Raw genomic sequence first — 20139 nt, 5'->3', positions numbered from 1 at the left:
AGAAACAAAAAACTTCTTCACCATTCAAGTGAGAAATGAATGACAGTGAGGATAAATAATTCATTTTTTAAACTAATGATGCCAGAAATTATATTGACCTTTGGTCATTTTAAAAGCCTAATATTTATTCTAACAGTGTTGTCATTTTTAACACACTTTTGTGCACCCACCCTATTCCCCTGTGAGATATATAATTATTTAGCTCCTACACGGTATGAGATATAGTTATTATTGTCATTATTTTATAGATTAGAGAACTGGGTCTTGGAAAAGTTAAGTAACTGGTCAAAGATTTCACATCTAGCAAATACTAGTGAAAATATTCATTTATCATTCAGGCTTCAAAGATTATGGGTAAAATGTATTCCCCTTCTAGTATGGAGGATATTTTTATAAAATAGGGAAAAAAATTAAAAAACACTGTGGGCTTACATAAGAGGGTGTGTTTTGTACCAAGAGAGAAATCCTTGAGAACAGGGATCCACTTCCCTCTGAAGTGGAGGCAACAGGCCCCGGTTCATCTTCAGATGTGGCAGCACCATCTAGTGGTAAAGACAGACATAGCCCCAGTGAGTGATTTTCTTCATTGGACAACTAACACCACTTTTTAGGGTGACATTACTTTGGGGCTTCCAATTCAAAATAAAATGACCAAATACATTTATCTCCTTTACCTGGAAACATTTCTCAACAAGCGCTAAGAATAGAGAAAGAGGACAGAGGGTGATGACTTAAAAGTACAAACTCGGCCTGTGTGAAGGGGTTACTGATGCAAGTATGCAGACTCACTCTGAACACACTTGAGGGGCCCCCAGCTTCGGGGCGGTCTGATCTCTGAAGGAGGCTTGAGGCCAGGGCTGGACACCAGGCTAGTGAAGAGTGTTCACGGGCTACCCATGGGAGTCAGGAGGTTCACCCTCAGGAGGATTTGATCCCCAGGTGCTGATCTCAAGGACATTAGGACTTTGTAGACCAGGAGGATAAAGAGGGGAAGGGGAGAAAAATACGCACCCTGAGTGGTGGGTCGTCAACCTCTTTCCCACCCTTGGTGCCCACCTTTTGTCCTGGAGACATGGAAGAGCCCTGGAGAAAAATGCAGCCACAGAAGTCCCTCGGGGAGAAGGCTGGGTGCTAGGTACCTTCTGTGAAGGCAATGTCGATCTGAAACAAATACACGGCTATTTCTCCAGCAAAGATGGGTTTATTCAGGATCAGCAGAAAACTGCAATTCGGGATCTGTAGCCATGGCGAGGGACAAGTGAGTCCCACAACACGGCAGTAGAAGGAGATCGCTTTTATAGTGGGGAGAGGAAGTTGGGAGAGTGCAGAAAGAGTGCACAAAGGGTCCATGGCTTTTCATCTGCTGAGTCTTTACCTGGAAAGACAGGAATCTTCTGCCTGTTGGGCTCTGCTAGTGTCACAGGACCTGAGAGCACCCTCTTCTAGTCTCCAGACTATTTTATTGAGATTTCTGTTCATTAATCTTTTTACACCAGCATTTAACAAACCCAGCCCTACTTGTTTGAGTCTCTCTAAAATATGAATGGATGGCCAAGAGTCATCACTCATTCGAGGAAAAAGGACCAACATGAAAAATGAAGACCAAAACCAACAAATGGGGAAAAGGCTGAATGGAAACAGAAGATGCAGGAATGCGACAAAAACTACACTTAAAAGTATGGGAAGAAAATGTATCAGAAGAGAATGTTAAACGAAGAAAAAGAAAAACAGAAAAAAAAGAATTCTTTGAAATCTAAAAAAATGGTAACTGAGGTAACAATTTGTGATGAGTTTTGGAGGCTAAAGGTCAGGAAATTCCATGACTGTTGAACATTTTTAAAAATGTTCAATTCTGCTGAATTATTCAGATAGAAAATAGGAAACAAAAGAAAACTAGAAGTTGAGAACAAATCTAAGTGGGGAAAATAGGTCCAATGGGTTTTCAGAAAGAGAAGAGAAAAAAAAAAAAAAAACAGGCGTTGTGTGATTCCACAGTGACGGACCTTGGTGGGACCCTTCCCATTTGTTTATTATGACGGTTACTTGATGGGTCTTTCAACAAAGCAGCAGGTTATCCCATTCCAGGAAGTGTCCGTGTCAGCAGAAACCGAGCTCGTTCTTTTTAGATGCTTCATAACATTCTACTGTCTAGAACTAACAGCATATTTAACTACCCATTCTTCCCCTGGTGAGCTTTCAGATGTTTTCTGTGCCGTGGCATTACAAATAGTGCTGCTATGAACACCCTGTAATCCTTCTCCATGCAGATGTTGGAGTATTTAATCTTAGAAATATGCCTCAAGAAAAGATTTCTAGATCACAGAATGAGTATCTTTAAGTTCAAATTCAGAGGTTGCCCCTTCCTCATGACACACCGGTTTGCACCGTCACCAGCTGAGCTTGGGGTGCCGCCTCCCCATTCCTCAGACAACATCCCATTATTATCTTAATTTGCGTTTTCCTAACTATTTTTGTATTCTTTTGTGAACTGGCTACTTGTATCCTCTTAACATTTCTGCTGAATTATTCATCTTTTTCTTACTGATTTATAGGCACTCTTCATGTATTCTGGACAGAAACTTCTATCTTATACATTATCAATATTCTAATTGGTTTTGTTTTCTAACTTTGTTAAAGATACCTTTGATTATATGGAAGTGTTTGTTATGTAGTCAAAATTATCTGAGTTTTGTTTCTTCCTTACCCCCAGGGTTAAAATATATCCTTTTTTATGTTATCTGGCAATTTTTTTTTACTTTACTTTAGTATATGTAGCACTTCAATTTATCAGAAATTACATATAGATGCAGTAACAGCCTAACTTTATTATGTTTTCCCAAAGGAATCCACTGGCACTAACACAGTTTATTGAGTTGCCTGACCTTTTCTCATTGAGGTAGAATAACTATTTATAATGAGAGAGAGTGTGTGTGTGTGTGTGTGTTATGTGTGTAGTCTGGTCCATTCCGCTGATCTAATTGTTGTAGTTTAATACCACACTTTTCTTATCATTCATTATAGTTTTATGGTACATTTTTATATCCAATTGGGAATATGCTTGCTTCCTTTTCTTTTTTTAAAGTTTTATAAATGAATCTAATTCACGTTTTTTAAATTAATTAATTTTTTAACATTTTCTATTGAGTTATAATCATTTTACAGTGTTGTGTCAAATTCCAGTGTAGAGCACAATTTTTCAGTTATACATGAACATATATGTATTCATTGTCACATTTTTTCTCTGTGAGCTACCAGAGATCTTGTATATATTTCCCTGTGCTATACAGAATAATCTTGTTTATCTATTCTACATTTTGAAATCCCAGTCTGTCCCTTCCCACCCCCTTGGCAACCACAAGTTTGTATTCTATGTCTTTGAGCCTGTTTCTGTTTTGTATTTATGGTTTTTTTTAGATTCCACATATGAGCGATCTCATATGGTATTTTTCTTTCTCCTTCTGGCTTACTTCACTTAGAATGACGTTCTCCAGGAACATCCATGTTGCTGCAAATGATGTTATGTTGTCAGTTTTTATGGCTGAGTAGTATTCTATTATATAAATATACCACTTCTTTATCCAGTCATCTGTTGATGGACATATAGGCTCTTTCCATGTCTTGGCTATTGTAAATAGTGCTGCTATGAACATTGGGGTGCAGGTGTCATCCTGAAGTAGGGTTCCTTCTGGATATATGCCCAGGAGCGGGATTCCTGGGTCATATGGTAAGTCTATTCCTAGTCTTTTGAGGAATCTCCATACTGTTTTCCACAGTGGCTGCACCAAACTGCATTCCCATCAGAAGTGTAGGAGGGTTCCCTTTTCTCCACAGCCTCTCCAGCTTTTGTCATTAGTGGATTTTTGAATGATGGCCATTCTGACTGGTGTGAGGTGATACCTCATTGTAGTTTTGATTTGCATTTCTCTGATAATTAGTGATATTGAGCATTTTTTCATGTGCCTTTTGATCATTTGTATGTCTTCCTTGGAGAATTGCTTGTTTAGGTCTTTGGCCCATTTTTGGATTGGGTTGTTTTTTTCTTACTGAGTCGTATGAGCTGCATATACATTCTGGAGATCAAGCCTTTGTCAGTTTCATTTGCCTAAATTTTCTCCCATTCCGTAGGTTGTCTTTTTGTTTTACTTACGGTTTCCTTTGCTGTGCAGAAGCTTGTAAGTTTCATTAGGTCCCATTTGTTTATTCTTGCTTTTATTTCTATTGCTTGGGTAGACTATCCTAGCAGAACATTTTTGAGATGTATGTCAGATAATGTTTTGCCTATATTTTCTTCTAGGAGGTTTATTGTATCTTGTCTTATGTTTAAGTCTTTGATCCATTTTGAGTTTATTTTTGTGTATGGTGTAAGGGAGTGTTCTAGCTTCATTGACTTACATGCTGCTGTCCAGTTTTCCCAACACCATTTGCTGAAGAGACTGTCTTTATTCCATTGTATATTCTTGCCTCCTTTGTCGAAGATGAGTTGACCACAAGTTTGTGGGTTCATTTCTGGGCTCTCTATTCTGTTCCATTGGTCTATATGTCTGTTTTTGTACCAATACCATGCTGTCTTGATGACTGTAGCTCTATAGTATTGTCTGAAGTCTGGGAGAGTTATTCCTCCAGCCTCTCTTTTTCTTCAGTAATGCTTTGGCAATTCTAGGTCTTTGGTGGTTCCATATAAATTTTATTATGATTTGTTCTAGATCTGTGAAATATATCCTGGGTAATTTGATAGGGATTTAGCATTAAATCTGTAGATTGCCTTGGGCAGTGTGACCATTTTAACAATATTGATTCTTCCAATCCAAGAGCATGGGATATCTTTCCACTTTTTAAAGTTTTCTTTAATTTCCTTCATCAGTGGTTTATAGTTTTCTGTGTATAATTCTTTCACCTTCTTGGTTAGATTTATTCCTAGGTATTTTATTACTTTGGGTGCTATTTCAAAGGGGATTATTTCTTTACTTTCTTTTTCTTGATTAATTGTTAGTGTAAAGAAATGCAACTGATTTTTGAATGTTAATCTTGTAACCTGCTACCTTGCTGAATTCTTTGATCAGCTCTAGTAGTTTTTGTGTGGACCTTTTAGGGTCTTCTATATGTAGTAACATGTCATCGGCATATAGTGACACTTTTACCTCTTCTTTTCCAATTTGGATCCCTTTTATTTCTCTCCATTGCCTGATTGCTGTGGCTAGGACTTCCAAGACTATGTTGAATAGGAGTGGTGATAGTGGGCATCCTTGTCTTGTCCCAGGTTTTAGTGGGAAGCTTTTGTTTTTCACCGTTGAGTACTATGCTGGCTGTAGGTTTGTCATATATAGCTTTTATTATGTTGAGATATGTTCCCTCTATACCCACTTTGGTGAGAGTTTTTATCATAAATTGGGGTTGAATTTTATCAAATGCTTTTTCTGCATCTATTGAGATGATCATGTGTTTTTTGTCCTTTCTCTTGTTGATGTGATGTTGATTGATTTGCATATGTTGAACCACCCTTGTGTCCCTGGGATGAACCCCACTTGGTCATGATGTATAATCTTTTTTATGTGCTATTGGATTCTATTTGCTAATATTTTGGTGAGGATTTTATGGTATATTTTTATATCCGATTGGGAATATGCTTCCTCACTTTTCTTTTTTAAAAGTTTTATAAATTAACCTAATTCATATTTTTATTCCTTTACCATGGGGAGTTGGAAACCATTTCAGTTTGATTCTCTTCTGCCCTTTTCTCTAGGATTGTTGTAGATGGAAAGGGGAGGGTGGGCACTGGGTACCATCTCAGGGACCTGCTTGTGTATGACTCTAGTCTGTTCCCTGCCATGCACTCTTGTCCTTCTAGTAAGCCAAGAGTTGGACCTTTATTCCTATAATTTCCTGAGCCATTACTTCCAGTAGGGCTACTCTCTAGTAGAAGAAAAGTCACAGCACAAGAGAAAGAATAGGTAAAAATACAGTGGTAATGTATCAAACTAGCATTCTACACATTATCACAAAAGAAGGAAGTCTGTTCTTTATTGGGAGTTCAGAGCCAAGACTTTGTGACTCCTTCACATTTAATGAATCACAAGTCTTATCTGCTCTTTTTTTCCCTAAATACCACACAGCCCAGCCTACCCAATGAATGTCTATACTTCCTGTCAACCTGACACTGACCAGATTCCTTGTAAAATGATAATCCTGGCCTTGTTGTGCTAAAGCTGCATTGGCCTCTTTGCTGAACTTTCATTGTAAAAGGGTCTTTTCAATTACCTGATAATACCTCTCGGTGAATCATCAGGATTAAATATTACCACCCGTAAAAGTCCTTTTGCCACCCTAGCATATGGTTTTGCCTGTTTTACTCAATATGGGAAGTTGGTAAACAAGTTGTTCTCTTAGGCTAGTAGACGTAAAATCTTCATGACTGACCACCTAGGTTTGTCCTAGGTGACAAAAAATCAAAGATATTTATGCCAGACATTGAACAAAGAAGACAAATTAACAACCGCAGTTGATGCTTGAACAACACAGGTCCACTTAGATGAATGTGTTTCAGTAGTAACACTACAGTGCTATGGTGTCTGTGGTTGGTCGAATCTGAGGATGTGGATAAACCTTGCTGTTCAAGGCTCAGCTATTGTTTCTTTTTCTTCTCATCACGGTCAGCTCCTAACGTTTCTTTTGTCAGTAAGCAATCTTTTATTTCCCAATAATGAAGTTTGAAGTAGAGATGGATTTATGCATTTCTTTGCATTTATGGGATAAGTCAAACATGTGCTTACAGATGCAGTGAAGTTGATAGTTGAGTTACTTGTCACCTAGGAGACTGGCAGAACCATCACAGCCTAGCAACGGGCTTTCGTGCCTGAGAGGAAGCTTACCTGTCTGACCGCCTAGTCACTGTAGCTGGTGGAGAATCTTGGGCTTTTGCTCATTCTTCCTCCATCTAGAGTTCACTGCCTGTCCTCTTAACCTGATTAAATGCTGTTCATCTCTTTTATATTACTTTTTAGGGGGTAATATTTATTTTTTTAATTGAAGTATAGTCAGTTTACAATGTTTTGTCAGTTTCTGGTGTACAGCATAATAGTTCAGTCATACATATACATACACCTATTCTTTTTCATTACAGGTCACGACAAGATGTTGAATATAGTTCCGTGTGCTATACAGTAGAAACTTACCTATTTTATATATAGAAGTATCTGCAAATATTGAAATCTCATCTTATCCCTTCCCAATCTCATTTCCCCCTGGTAACCAGGAGTTTATTTTCTATATCTGTGAGTCTGTTTTGTAAATAAGTTCATTTCTGCCCCCCCCCTTTTTTTTAAGATTCCAGATTTAAATGATCTTGTATGGTATTTTTCTTTCTCTTTCTGGTTTACGTCGCTTAGAATGACAATCTCCAGTTCCATCCATGTTGCTGTAAATGGCATTATTTTATTTTTTATTGCTGAGTAGTATTCCATTGTGTATATGTACTATACCTTTTTTATCCAGTCATCTGTTAATGGACATTTAGGTTGCTTCCATGTCTTGGATATTGTATATAGTGCTGCTCTGAACATTGGGGTGCATGTGCCTTTTTGAATTAGAGTTCCCTCTTGATATGTACCCAGGAGTGGGATTGCTGGATCATAGAGTAAGTCTATTTTTAGTTTTTTGACGAATCTCCATACTTAAATGCCATTCATCTTTAAGACAGTCTAGAGTCCCCACTCCAGGAGCCTGACAGCACTGCATCACCATCTGACCCTCTTATAGATTAAGTCACCACCTTTAGAGCTTACAGGATCCCCAGGTGCATGCTGATCATCGCTCTCATCCTGGTTTTAATCACCTGTTTCTCCATCTTCCCCATTATAATGCGAGCTCCTTGAAGGCAGGGAGTTGGCGTTATTCATTTTAGTTGCCAAGCATCTGGGGGACATACTAGATGTTCATTGAATGAATGAAAACAAAAATGACAACCGCCCTGAAAGAACGTTTATAGGTGGCCTTAAAGTCAGAGCTCTCCTGGGCCGCAGTGACTTAGATCATGGAGGCAAAAACTGACTTGAATGTAAGATGTAAGTGGATCGCAGGAACGACAGTGACGCACACTCCCAATCTTTAAGAGACAGAAAGAACCATAATGTGGTAACAGATTGTTGTGGGAGTATCCTCTGGTTGTATTCCTCAGCCTAAAACCAGGATCTAGTCAAAAGTATCAACATAGTAAAACGAGAGAACTGTGCAGTTAGACTAGCTTGCAGAGATGCATATGTCTTTAGGACCAGAGAACTGTTAATAAGTCTGATTTGACAATTGACTTACTGTGACTTTTCATACTTTAATACTAGAGGCAAGAAAGACTCAACCAGATGGGAAATAAACTAGTAAGGGATCGTGGAAGGGTGAAAATATGCTACATATTAGTCTTCAAATGGTATTGATTTAATAGTGCAGAGTTTGAGATTTGGAGTTTATTCATATGTTAGCATCAGTCGTTAAAAATTGTGGGCCTCTGAAAGCTCATGGCAGGACTTTTTTGATTTCTTAATTGAGACATTTCTACAACTGAGGAAATGTGGCAGATGGAGCTTCTGCTGCATGGCTCCCCCTGCCCCGCCCCCCAATTTTCTACTAATTTAGTATGAATAAACCTCCAGCAAGCCTCTTCTGTCTAAAAACATGTCCAAACAGTGAAAAGAGCCCTTATGGGGTTGGAAAATTGGAATGGTAAGGAGGAATGGTGAGGAAATTTTGTCTGGTGCTTATTATATGTCTGGATTATTTAAGTTTCTTATAAAAAGGTGTAATATGTTTGTAATTACATTAAAAACAAGCCACCAAAACAATCCTCGAAATCAGTGTGTGGTGAGCAGTCAGCCTAACTCTCACTTTCTAGGTTTGGGCAATATTTGCTGCATTTGGAAGTCTTTCTGGTTATCAGTGGAAGGCAGGAAAGGAGGTCTGAGCCTTGATAGTTACAAGCAAGTCCCCTTCTTTCCTTCCTCCTCCCACCCACCGCACCCTCTCCCACCCTCCGGACCAAGTACAGGGCAGGAAAACAGAAAGGCTAGAATGAGACTTCTAAAAGCTTGGCATTGCAGGCTGCATTGATCTTGCTGGCCACCAGGTGATGCTCATGTGTCTCCACAGGGAAAGACAGATTTGAGTAACATTAATCTAGACAGAAATTTTTAGAAATTTGGTATATTTAACAAATCACCAGATGAACCTATGGAGAAATGGAGTATAGGTATTTCTTGACACATTTTTATGAGCAGATCATAAAATTCTGGTTTTTTCCTCAATTAAGAAACGATGACACTCTGATTTGTCTGAAGATCCCCATGTCTAAATTCTAAACTCATAGTTAAGATTGTAGACATCAGGTTAAACAGTCAGAATCTGCATAGTTCATGCATATTCATCTCCAAATCACAGGTTGACCCCGTGTAGGTAACAAGTCACATGGATCTTAAGACTTGCCCTCCCCTACAGGATAACTAGAAAACCTTGGGTTACACTGCAAAACAGTATCCCATTAATTTAACACAAAATGGTACAAAACCCAGGCCCAACCAATTCCTAGGTTTTCCCAGTAGTTTAGCATGATTCCACCACCCTTAGCCTCATGGCCTTTTGTAACCTCCTCAGTGTGTCTGTGTCTTCATTAAGACACACAAATGCATTACTCATAATAGCAAAAATAACCTGGAAATAATCCACATGTCTAGCAACAGTAGAAGAAATAAATTGTGGTAAATTCATAAAATGGAATACTATACAATAAGGAAGATGAACAAATGATAATGATTGATTGAAATAAGCCAGACACACAAAGAATATATCATGTGATTCTATTTATGTAAATTCAGAAACAGGCAGAATTAATCAGTGATTTTAGAAGTCAAGGTGAGGTTAGTAACTTGGAGTGAGAACAAGAGGGGCCTCTGGGTACTGGTTGTGTTCTGTTTCTTCACCCAGATATCTTCATCTTGTGATAGTTCATTAAGTTGCACATTTACAGTTTGTCCACTTTTCTATATGGATGTTCTATTTTGAATTTAAAAGTTAAAAATGTGTAAATTATTTATGAACAACCCAGGTATTTTAAATCAATAGGAAGATTTTTAGTATTTACATAAATGTTCTATACATAGTAAAAGCTCAATAAACAATGGATTGGTTGAGTGATTTCATCTACTAATTGAAGCTATTTAGATATCGAACAATTTTTGATATTTTTCCAGCTATGGATATTTTTTACAAACTTTTGAGTGCAGGAATATCATTGGGTAGGTCTAATGTGAGGTAGCCTATTGTGGTCTGTCATGTATGAAACAAACCGGGATGAAGTGAGTATTTGATAAGGGATGCTTTCCGTAGGATAAAGTCCTAGCTTTTTCTAGTGCCTTTGTAATTTGATACCCACCCACCACCTCAACCTTGTCTAGGCCTACTTCGCCCCTCACCCACTTTCCTTCTGGCCACATTATATAACTCCCTGTGGTTCTATGATCCCATGTTGATCACTTTACCTGGACCACTGCCCACACTCTTTTTTCACCTGTTCAACCCTTGTCTATTCCAAGTCTCTTAGCTTCCTTTCTTCATTTTCTTCACTGCTTCCATCTACTCTCCAGCCAGCACTGCTTATCCTGGAACGTTGCTCATGCACTTAGCACATTTGTGGGCGTATCTGTTTTTCCTCCCAAACTGTAAATTTATAAGTTGTTGGTACAAGTATCCCAAATACCTGTAACAGTGCTGGGCACATGATAGATACTGATAAATACTTTTGGGACCAAAGATCTAACTGGGAAAATAGTATTGTCTCACTTAAAGCAGCAAAGCAATCTAGATCTTCTAATCATTTGACATTCTTAACCTTCATAGATTATCAAAAATATGATGCAGATGTAGCATAAGAATCTATAAAATTAAGAATGAAATAATTTATTGACTTCATGAAATTTGCTTCCTCATAGACCCCACTGATCTTTTAATTTTGAAAATCACACCAATTTAGTGGTAACATGAAATCATTTGTTCATATTTGCATATCCAGAGAGGCAGTCATTCCAGAGGTATTTGAGTGACTAGTGTATGTATGAGGTGCCAGAATCATTCAGATATGTTGACTTGGGATGGGAGGATGGGTTTTCTTGTCCGTGTGTCCTGTATTTACTAGCTAGTCTGAATGGATCTGTGAATTGATGTTTCTGGAGCCAAAACATGATTATTTTGAATCTCATCTGTTGATTTGTCTCTAAGTCCCTTCCTTTCTTCATTTTTGGCAACTTTACCTCCAGATTTTCCAGCTACAGTTACTAGAAGCAATTATATCTGAAAAAAAAGTTTTCAACCCGTTTTAGACCCACTTCCACAAGGCCTGTATCACAGTCCTTGTTAGTCTGAAGGGAGTGCCACACTAATGTCCTGAGGCTGCCGTAACACAGCATCACAGGCTGGGTGGCTTTCAACAATAGAAATCTATTCTCTCCCACTTCTGGAGGCTGAAAGTCCAAAATCAAGACGTCACCAAAGTCATGCTTCTCCAAAAATCTTAGAGGAGGATTCTTCTGTGCTTCTTGCATCTTCTGGCAACTTCAGGCATTCCTTGGCTTGTAGACACATCACTCCAATCTGCCACTATCATCAAAGGCTGTCTTCTCCGTGTCTTTGTGTCTGTATGTGGCCTTGTCTCTGCGCGTCTGTCCTCTACTCTTCTTAAAAGGACACCAGGTACAATGGATTAAGGGCCCACTCTGCTCCAGGATGTCCTCGAAGAACTAATTACATATGCACAACTGACCCTATTTCCAGATAAGGTCACGTTCTGAGGTTCCAGCAGTTAGAACTTCAACATATATTTGGGGCAAGGGGACACAATTCAACCCTTAACAGGTATCACAGGGAGTTCCTAAACCAGAATTCTTGCGTCGTTTCAGAGCCTCAGTTTTCTGAGTCTTCCAATTTTTTGTTATTTGGTTTCTGCTTTGCTTCTGGTTTCTGAGTTTCTACTTTAACAACTGCCTACTGCTTAGATCTTATCTTGCTCTTTAATAGTCACCCTGCTAGTGCCTAAAACACACAAGATACTAGTATGTATGAAGCTCCATGTGCAGCACTGTGCTAAACTCCTTTACTTTTATTCTGTAGTCTTTTTAATCCTAATTTTACCAGTTGATGCTACGACAGTCATACACCTAATAAGAGGTAGAGCTGGTAGGTCCAAATCCAGGTCTGCCTGACTCTACAGATGAAGATATTTCCCCTCCACTAGCTTCCTGGCTGTTCTGGTATTTCCTTGGCCAAATGATACTCAGCCAAATCATAATACATGTATTGAGCTGTTCCTCTCAGAAAGATGAAATAACCAATTTTGACATCTATCTGCTATTCTAGATAAGTCATATCAAGATCTATGAGTAACTGTCTCAAAAGCTACCAATTTCCTGCTACAAAATAGGTCATAGGGATACAACATACAGCATGGTGACAGTAGTTAGTAATACTGTATTGTATATTTGAAGTTGCTAAGAGAGTAGATCTTAAAAGTTCTCATTACAAGAAGAAAGATTTGTGATTATGATGACAGATGGTAACCAGGCTTAGGATGGTGATCATTTTGCAATATATACAAATATCACTACGTTGTACATTTGAAACTAATCATGTGATGTGTCAAATGATAGCTCAGTAAAATTTTTTAAAGAAAGGTATACATATGAAGATTTACATACATGTACATATAAATGTGTGTATTTACGGTATAAAGTACATTTACAGTGAAATACTGGGTCTGAAACTCTCAATAGATCAACTTTTTTTTTTTCATACTGAGATAGAATGGGGAAGTTACTTAGAAAATTGGGTTACCCAGATCAGTTAACAAGAGAACAAAAATCAGGTCTGCATTAGATTTCAGCAGCAACGTGCATAATATGCCTAGTGTGGGACCTGGTACTTACGAGGAGCTCAGTCAGAGGCCACCGCTGCTTACCAAGACGCTGGGACTTGCACGCCTGTTTTCACTTCCCACCGTGTCTTCGGCTTGAACATTTAAGTGCAAGAGGTAAGTCTGTTCTGACTCCACTAATGTAGAAATATTCCTGGAACTAAAGGTATGTTTTTCTTTCACTCCCTAGCTTGCACAAGGAGTTCTTACCTTTCACCTTGCCATTTTGTTTTCTTTTGTTGTCCTTGCTTAGATGTGTTCTGGTGCGTTAGGCTGTTCAACAGTGATTTGTTCTGTATGTTGCTACATCTTTCTTTACCTTTGTATTCAACTAGTTGGTGATAATTAATTTCACTTCCAGAATCTCACACACGCCCCTCCCTCCCTCCTTTCCTTTGCTTTTTTGGAAGGGTCTGATTTGTTCTTCCTTGGACTATGTTGACTAATTCTGGTGACACTGGTTTACAATTAAATCAAATGGATTAAGATTTGGGAATCATTGATTATTTAGAATTAATGGCATTTCAAAGAATATAGTCATTATAAGTATGGGGGCACATAAACATGAGATTTTCCTAATTTAAATGTTGTATACCATTGTTCTATTGTGTGGTTTTGTTTTGTTTTAATTTGGGTCTCTGCTAATGGAAACATGCAGGGTAAGAAGACCCCACAGTACGAGATTGGGTTGGAAAAGTATGATTTTAATGATTCTTGCTATACATCCTGCAGTGTTACCTCCTAACAAGATTGTTAGCGATTTACACTGCTCCTAAAAATATAGGGCTTAGCCCGATTTGGCCATCTCACCATCTTGGTGCGGTGCTTAAAAACGAGTTCTGTGGGGAGGGTATAGCTCAAGTGGTATGAGGTCCTGTGTTCAATCCCTAGTACCTCCTCTACAAAAAATTAACCTAATTTACCATCCTCAGCCCCCAAAAAAGAAATGCAAGAAAAAAAAGTTCTAATTCATCGCTGTAAGATGAACCCCTCCCCCAAGTGCACAGCCAGCTGAGTCAGAGGGTCAAGTCAATCATTTCCCTTCCCAGATGTCTTAGAACTTCATGTGGCAGTGAGTGGCGGGTTCAGTCAGTTCCACAACATACGAGCTGTGTAATCCTCTGACAAATTAACTAGTCTCCGTTTCCTCACGTACCTTACAGGACTTTTCCGAGGATTAAATGTGAGTGTTCACATTTTGAAACGAAGCCTGTATGTTTTTCTGTATCCTACTGTGACTCTTAAAATCTTTAAGAATACATTTAAGCTATTTGGAGGCAGATCTGTAAGAGAGCTCATTTATTAAGCCAGGTCATAAATGTCTCTTAAAAAAACGTTTAACATTTTTAAATGTTGGCATTTAAACACTAGCTTAGGAAGAAAATTTACTGCATTGAGCCAGTCCTCTCCCTGCAGATCGGTGCCGACACTGAGTTACGGCTGTTGTGCTTGTGCTCAGTCCACCTTAGTTTCTTATTGTTCTCTTTAAATGCACGAACTTGGTCCCTAAGCAAGCACGTAGGTTTTTTTCATTAGTCTTGAGCTCTAGGAAAATGACTTGTATTATGTTCCTTTTTTTCTGCTCTTAAGAAACTTCTGTCAGAAGGATGTGAATACTCTTGGTCTTTTCCTCATACTTGGTCTCTATCAATCTCTGCACTGTTCTGGAAAGAGCCCCAACCTGCCACCTCATTCCTCTGTCTGTGTTCTTCCATCTTTAATTCATCTTTGCTTATTTTTTATGATTCATTCATTGATTGAATAAACTTTTACTGACTGTTTCTATGTTGCCAGGGACCATCTTAGGAACAGTTTTTAGATCCCCCAGACCTTTTTTTTTGGAATTGCACATCCTCAAATTAAAGGGTATTGGGTTTGCTGTCTAGAGTGTTTCTCCTCAAATTTATAGGAGGTGATTGCTCGTCTTTGTCGTCTGGGATCCTTGTCCATTCCTGCCTCTGTTGCCGGTGGGGGCGGCCGGAACATGCATCATGCGACGAAGGTCAGTGGCTTGCTGTCTGTGAGGGCGCTGCATCCCACGGGGACCTGGTCCTCTCTATCCCAATGCTCCCTTGGTGCTTTGGCCTGAGAACAACTGCTCTTGCCCCTGCTGCCCAGGCCAAGTGAGAGAGAGGCCGAACCATCCAGCCGTGTCCAGTGCAGCCTCCCTGAGGCATCGGCCTGAGTCTTCCAAGACCCTCTTTTAGATTGGGGCTCCCCTGTAGTCCTCCATTTCTGTAAAGCTATGCTTTCCCCTGGTCCTCTCTGCCAGATCTCATTTCCGTATCTCAAATTCCTCAAAAGCGTTGGTCAGCTGACACTTTCCTTGTGCAATGTTGTTAGACTTCTTTTTGTTGTTGGGGGAGGTAACTAGGTTTACTTACTTAATTTATTTTTAGAGGAGGTACTGGGGATTGAACCCAGGACCTCATGCATGCTAAGCATGTGCTCTACCACTTGAGCTATACCCTCCCCCCAGATTTCATTTTCTTGACTGCCGTTGTTTTGAACTTGGGGAGAAAGAGAAGACAGAGGTGTATGTTCAGTCTAACCTTTTTCCAACTTACCATCTTAACTAACACTTATTTCATTTCTGTTCAGCGATCAGCCTAGGTCTTGGAGGTTAAATCTGTGTGAACTGCTAGATGCCAGTCTTTAACACTCAGGAGAGGGCTGATGTGTTGAGTTCAGTTACCCCCGGAAGTGCCACAAGGAAAGTGCTGTGGAGTTCAGGGTCCTTGCTGAGTGAAGTCATTCAAGTCGACCCCAAGGAACTGGACATGCAGAGACAGGTGGGTAAGCAGAGAAGAGCAACAACGAGCTACTCTGGCTTCAGATGTGGAATTCATGACAGACCTTAGTCACTTAAAGTGATGAGGCAAAAAATGTCAGACTTTTTTGCTTTTTCCTGATAAACTGAATGGAAAGTGTAATAGGAAAAAGATTTCTAGAGACTGAAAAAATCTATAGACAGAATACCTATCAGAGATCATTTATCACACAATTAGGGTCAAATGATCAACATGAATTTTCATTAGTATATGTGTGTATAGATAGACTGTTTAATGTGTGTGTGTACACATCACAGATGGAGATTCAGCACCAGGTAAGTCCTACTGCATTCTGATATGTTATGTTGTAAACTATATAAGTAAACTCTCCACTTACACTACCCGGACACTATTTAAGCTATTTAACAGACATTTAATAGTGTTTTATTACAAGAAAGTTTAATCAAACACTTCAGAAACTATTGATAAGGTATTTTTCAGGAATAGCTCATTCTTTAGACAGCATTTTCTGTAGAACTATTAGATTCTTGATTAGCATAATTGTGGGGCAAAAGGTGGTGGCCCTCTACCTATGCAGTTAATCTTGCATCTTTTTAAATAAAAACATTCAATATTAAAAATGATTTATTTATACTTGAAAATCCTAGCTGGGAAATTGGGGACTGAAAGGGTCAAGCCTGCTTAGCCAAGAGGAGTCCCAAATGGGAGTAACAAGCACGTAGGAGTTTTATCTGTATCCTAAAGGGATATGGATTTTTTAAAAGGCTGAAAATGTGGTTTAGGATGGTTATAGGCCTAAAGCTTCCTTAAGACACTATGGTCAAAAGATGACCAGAAAAAGTATTTTGAAAGCTATAGCTTACGTCCCACGGCACAATATAGTAAGCAAAACTCAGCCTCACTCTGCCTAACTCCGCTGATCAGTTTTTGACATTCACCTAAAATGTAAGAAAAAAAGTATTATGAATTTAGCTTTTATTCAAAATTAAATAAGCCAAAGCAAAAAATTTAAGAAACTTTTACAAATTACTTACATAAAAGAAAGTTAAGAGGGACAGTCACAAGTTTGCAACAAATAATACAAAAGTATCCAGGGCAGCATGAGTACAGACCATGTCGCCGCGTGGTGCTCTAACTGTGATATGAATAAGGCATAACTAACGTTTGCACCAAGACCAGCATTTCAAAACAAAACGAAACATACTTTAAAAGCTTAGTTCTACATTAAGCTTCTTCTCTTCCCTCAGATCCTTAATGGGTTTATACTATTTAATTTTTTTTAAATCAATACATCACGTCAAACTATAAATTACATAGATGGGCAGTTAATGTGAAAAGCCCCCCTAAAATGTACAAACTAACTGGTACTGAACTGAGTTCTCTATTTACCTTTATGTACAGTTAAGTGTAAACCATATTTTCACAGTTTTAAGTGTTTTATGAATAGATGCACAGTACCAAGTCAGGTTTGCAATTGTTCCTGAAAACTGGCTCTAGGTTCAGCATCCGATGCCTGTAGGCTATTGGGATGCAAGTATTTACATAAATAAGAAACTGTGTCATAGTCAATGGTCAAGACAGTTCAGCAAAAGCGGTATTTCCAACAAAGAGTGATACTCAATACCATAGTTTACATACTTGTGCAAATATAAGCATTAGGACAGAGAAATCTGAGGCAAATTCAGTTTGCAAAAACTTGTATCGCTATTGTTGTAAACGTGGGCAATAAATGACCCTCAGCAAGTCCTGCTCTCTATGGCTTTTTTTTTTTTCTTTTAAAAATTTAAAGCCAGAGAAAATGCACCCATTCAACCCACACATACACTCACACTCACCCACATACACACACAGTTCTCATTTCATTTAGAGTATGGTACATAGTGCAACTTCATCACAATGTAGAGGTTTGACACACATTCAGTGTGTGTTTTTCTGTGCAAGTTCTTAGTGGTCTAAATCCTAGTTGAAGGTATTCGTTTGCAGAACCACACGATTCAGGAGGTTGAAGGGAAAAAGAAAAGTTTCCTTACATTTCTCAAACCAGCACTGGGTGTGCGAAGGCAGCAGACAATCTGGCTGTCAGCACAGCCAGATTAGGGTAACTTCAGGGGAAGCTCCGAGCAGTTACTTAGACTGGTCTCTAGAAAAATAGGTCAGTATATGCTGTATCTTTGTCAACCGTTCTTTCAAAGACCTCATTGACAAAACTGACAGCTGGTATCGGGGGTCGACAGGTAGGACAGCAAGAAGCCACCAACACCAGGCGGGTCCGTTAGGGATTGCCTAAAAATAATCCACATTGTATTGTGTTAATAAGAAACACTGATGTGATCACAGCAGTAACAAGCCACCACCATGCTATTCTTTACTGAACTTTACAATGTCAGGTCCCATCTCAAATTTTTTAAAATTTAAAAAATTTTAAATTGAAGTATTTAGTTAACTTACAATATATGAGTTTCAGGTGAACAACAGTGATTTAATGTTTTTATAGCTTATTTGCTGTAAAAGTTATTATATTCCCTGTGCTGTACACTACATCCTTGTAACTTATCCATTTTATACCTCATAGTTTATACCTCTTAACCCCTTCACCCATTTTGCTCCTCCCCCTCTGATAACCACTATTGGTTCTCTGTATCTGTGAATCTGTTTCTGATATGTTTATTCATTTTAGTTTATAGATTCCACAAAGAAGTGAAAACATAGTCTTTCTCTTTTTTCAAGTATAATACCCTCTAGGTCCATCCTCTGTCCGTGTTGCTGCAAATGGCAGAATTTCACTCCTTTTTATGGCTGAGTAGTATTCCTCTAAGTGTATTGATATTTGTGTATATCTCACGTTTTCTTTATCCATTCTTACGTTGATGGGCACTTAGGTTGTTTCCACATCTTGGCTAGTGTAAATAATGCTGCTGAGAATACTGGGGTGCATTTATCTTTTCAAATTAGGGTTTTCATTTTCTTTGGATATATCCAGGAGTGGAATTGCTGGATTGCTTGGTAGTTCTATTTTTAATTTTTCTGAGGAAACTCCATACTGTTTTCTATAGTGGATGCACCAATTTTCACTCTCACCAACAGTGTGTGAGGGTTTCCTTTTCTTCACATCCCCACCAATACTTGGTTTCTTGTCTTCTTGACAATAGCCATTCTGACAGGTAGGAAGTGATATCTCAACATCATTACTTATCAGAGAAACGCAAATCAAAACCACAATGAGATCACCTCACACATGTCAGAATGGCTATCCCAAATTTTTGTTATGGGGACATTCAGCACGTCTCTGACCTCTGTCTATTAGATGCCAGTAGCACATCCTCAGTTCTGACAGTCAATAATGTCTCCAGATACTGCCACATGTCCTATGGGGGCAAAACTGCCCCCAACTAAGGACTGATTTCTTTAAAATAGATCAATGTGTCTTAATTTTTTAAATATATAATTAAAATTTCTTCAAATAATTGTGGAATCCTAGGAAGAATGTAAGAAAAAAGTCTTAGCTTCCAGTTTCATTTGAGAAATAAACCTACCTCCAGCAAAGACGACCCTCTGATGTAGCAAGAGCTGGTGACGGAACGAACTAGGACTGTGTTTACAAGAATGGAGTGTGAGGCACCTGCACTACACGGTGAGCTGCTTCTTACTGAAGCTGGAACATCTAGTTTCAGGATGATAGAAGGAGCTGCAATGTCAGCATTGATTTCAGCAAGCTCCTTCTGAAATCAAGCTGGATTTCTGTCTCTGTATCCTCAGCACTTAAACATCAGACACTACATTTTCCAGAATTCCCTCCCTCACATGGTTCCAGGTTACACCTGACCAATAAGAGATACTCTTGTGAGATGGGGAAGTTGGGAGACGAAGCCACTGTTCCCTGGAGACTGCTGCCAAGTGTGGGCTGACGTGAGATTTGCAGAAGTTTTCCAGAGAACTCCTGAAAACCACCTGCTCTGCTACTGCAGACTGATATACTAGTGGGGACCTCCCTGGGATTCCTAAGAATGACAGCAAGTCTCAAGTCGTAAGCCCGAGCTCTACTGTGTCAGGTGGAGATCCGTGGGGACAGATTCCCTGAGGTCCCTGATACTCCCTCCTCCTCCCAACGGCTGTGCCAACTCTGCGTCCTCCAAACACCCCTCCACTCCTGGGATGTCAGAGTAGCTGCTTTTGTTTTCCTGAATGAACCATGACTGGTACAGTATGACTAACAAACCAGTGGAAGGGGACTGACCAATAAAAGTGAGGATGGTGGAGGTGATGGGAATATAATGTTGAATTTTCCTACAGGTTGGTTTGTTAACATTTATTCAGCTACACAGCCTTAAAAAGAAGTGAAATAACGCCATTTGTAGCAACATGGGTGGACCCAGAGATCATCATACTAAGTGAAGTAAGCCAGAAAGA

The 20139-nt window shown here is 39.0% G+C and overlaps 1 protein-coding gene and 1 long non-coding RNA gene across 2 annotated transcripts in view; one reads left to right on the top strand and one right to left on the bottom strand.

Moving 5' to 3' along the window:
- The window catches only part of LOC141575129 (uncharacterized), a 60424-nt gene extending 47407 nt beyond the window's left edge, over positions 1 to 13017 (top strand). Inside the window, exon 3 of the long non-coding RNA XR_012502486.1 lies at positions 12904 to 13017. This is a non-coding gene — a long non-coding RNA (uncharacterized LOC141575129). The remainder of the gene's footprint in view (positions 1 to 12903) is intronic.
- A 3673-nt stretch (positions 13018 to 16690) lies between these two features.
- The window catches only part of LONRF1 (LON peptidase N-terminal domain and ring finger 1), a 32306-nt gene continuing 28857 nt past the window's right edge, over positions 16691 to 20139 (bottom strand). The window contains exon 12 of the mRNA XM_074353578.1: positions 16691 to 18015. Coding sequence (XP_074209679.1) covers positions 17857 to 18015 — 159 coding nt within the window. The 3' untranslated portion in view covers positions 16691 to 17856. The remainder of the gene's footprint in view (positions 18016 to 20139) is intronic.

Source organism: Camelus bactrianus, chromosome 26, assembly GCF_048773025.1.
Source record: "Camelus bactrianus isolate YW-2024 breed Bactrian camel chromosome 26, ASM4877302v1, whole genome shotgun sequence".
NCBI lineage: Eukaryota > Metazoa > Chordata > Mammalia > Artiodactyla > Camelidae > Camelus > Camelus bactrianus.
The sequence above is the reverse complement of the archived record's forward strand: the minus strand, read 5'-3'. Positions and strand labels throughout refer to the sequence as shown.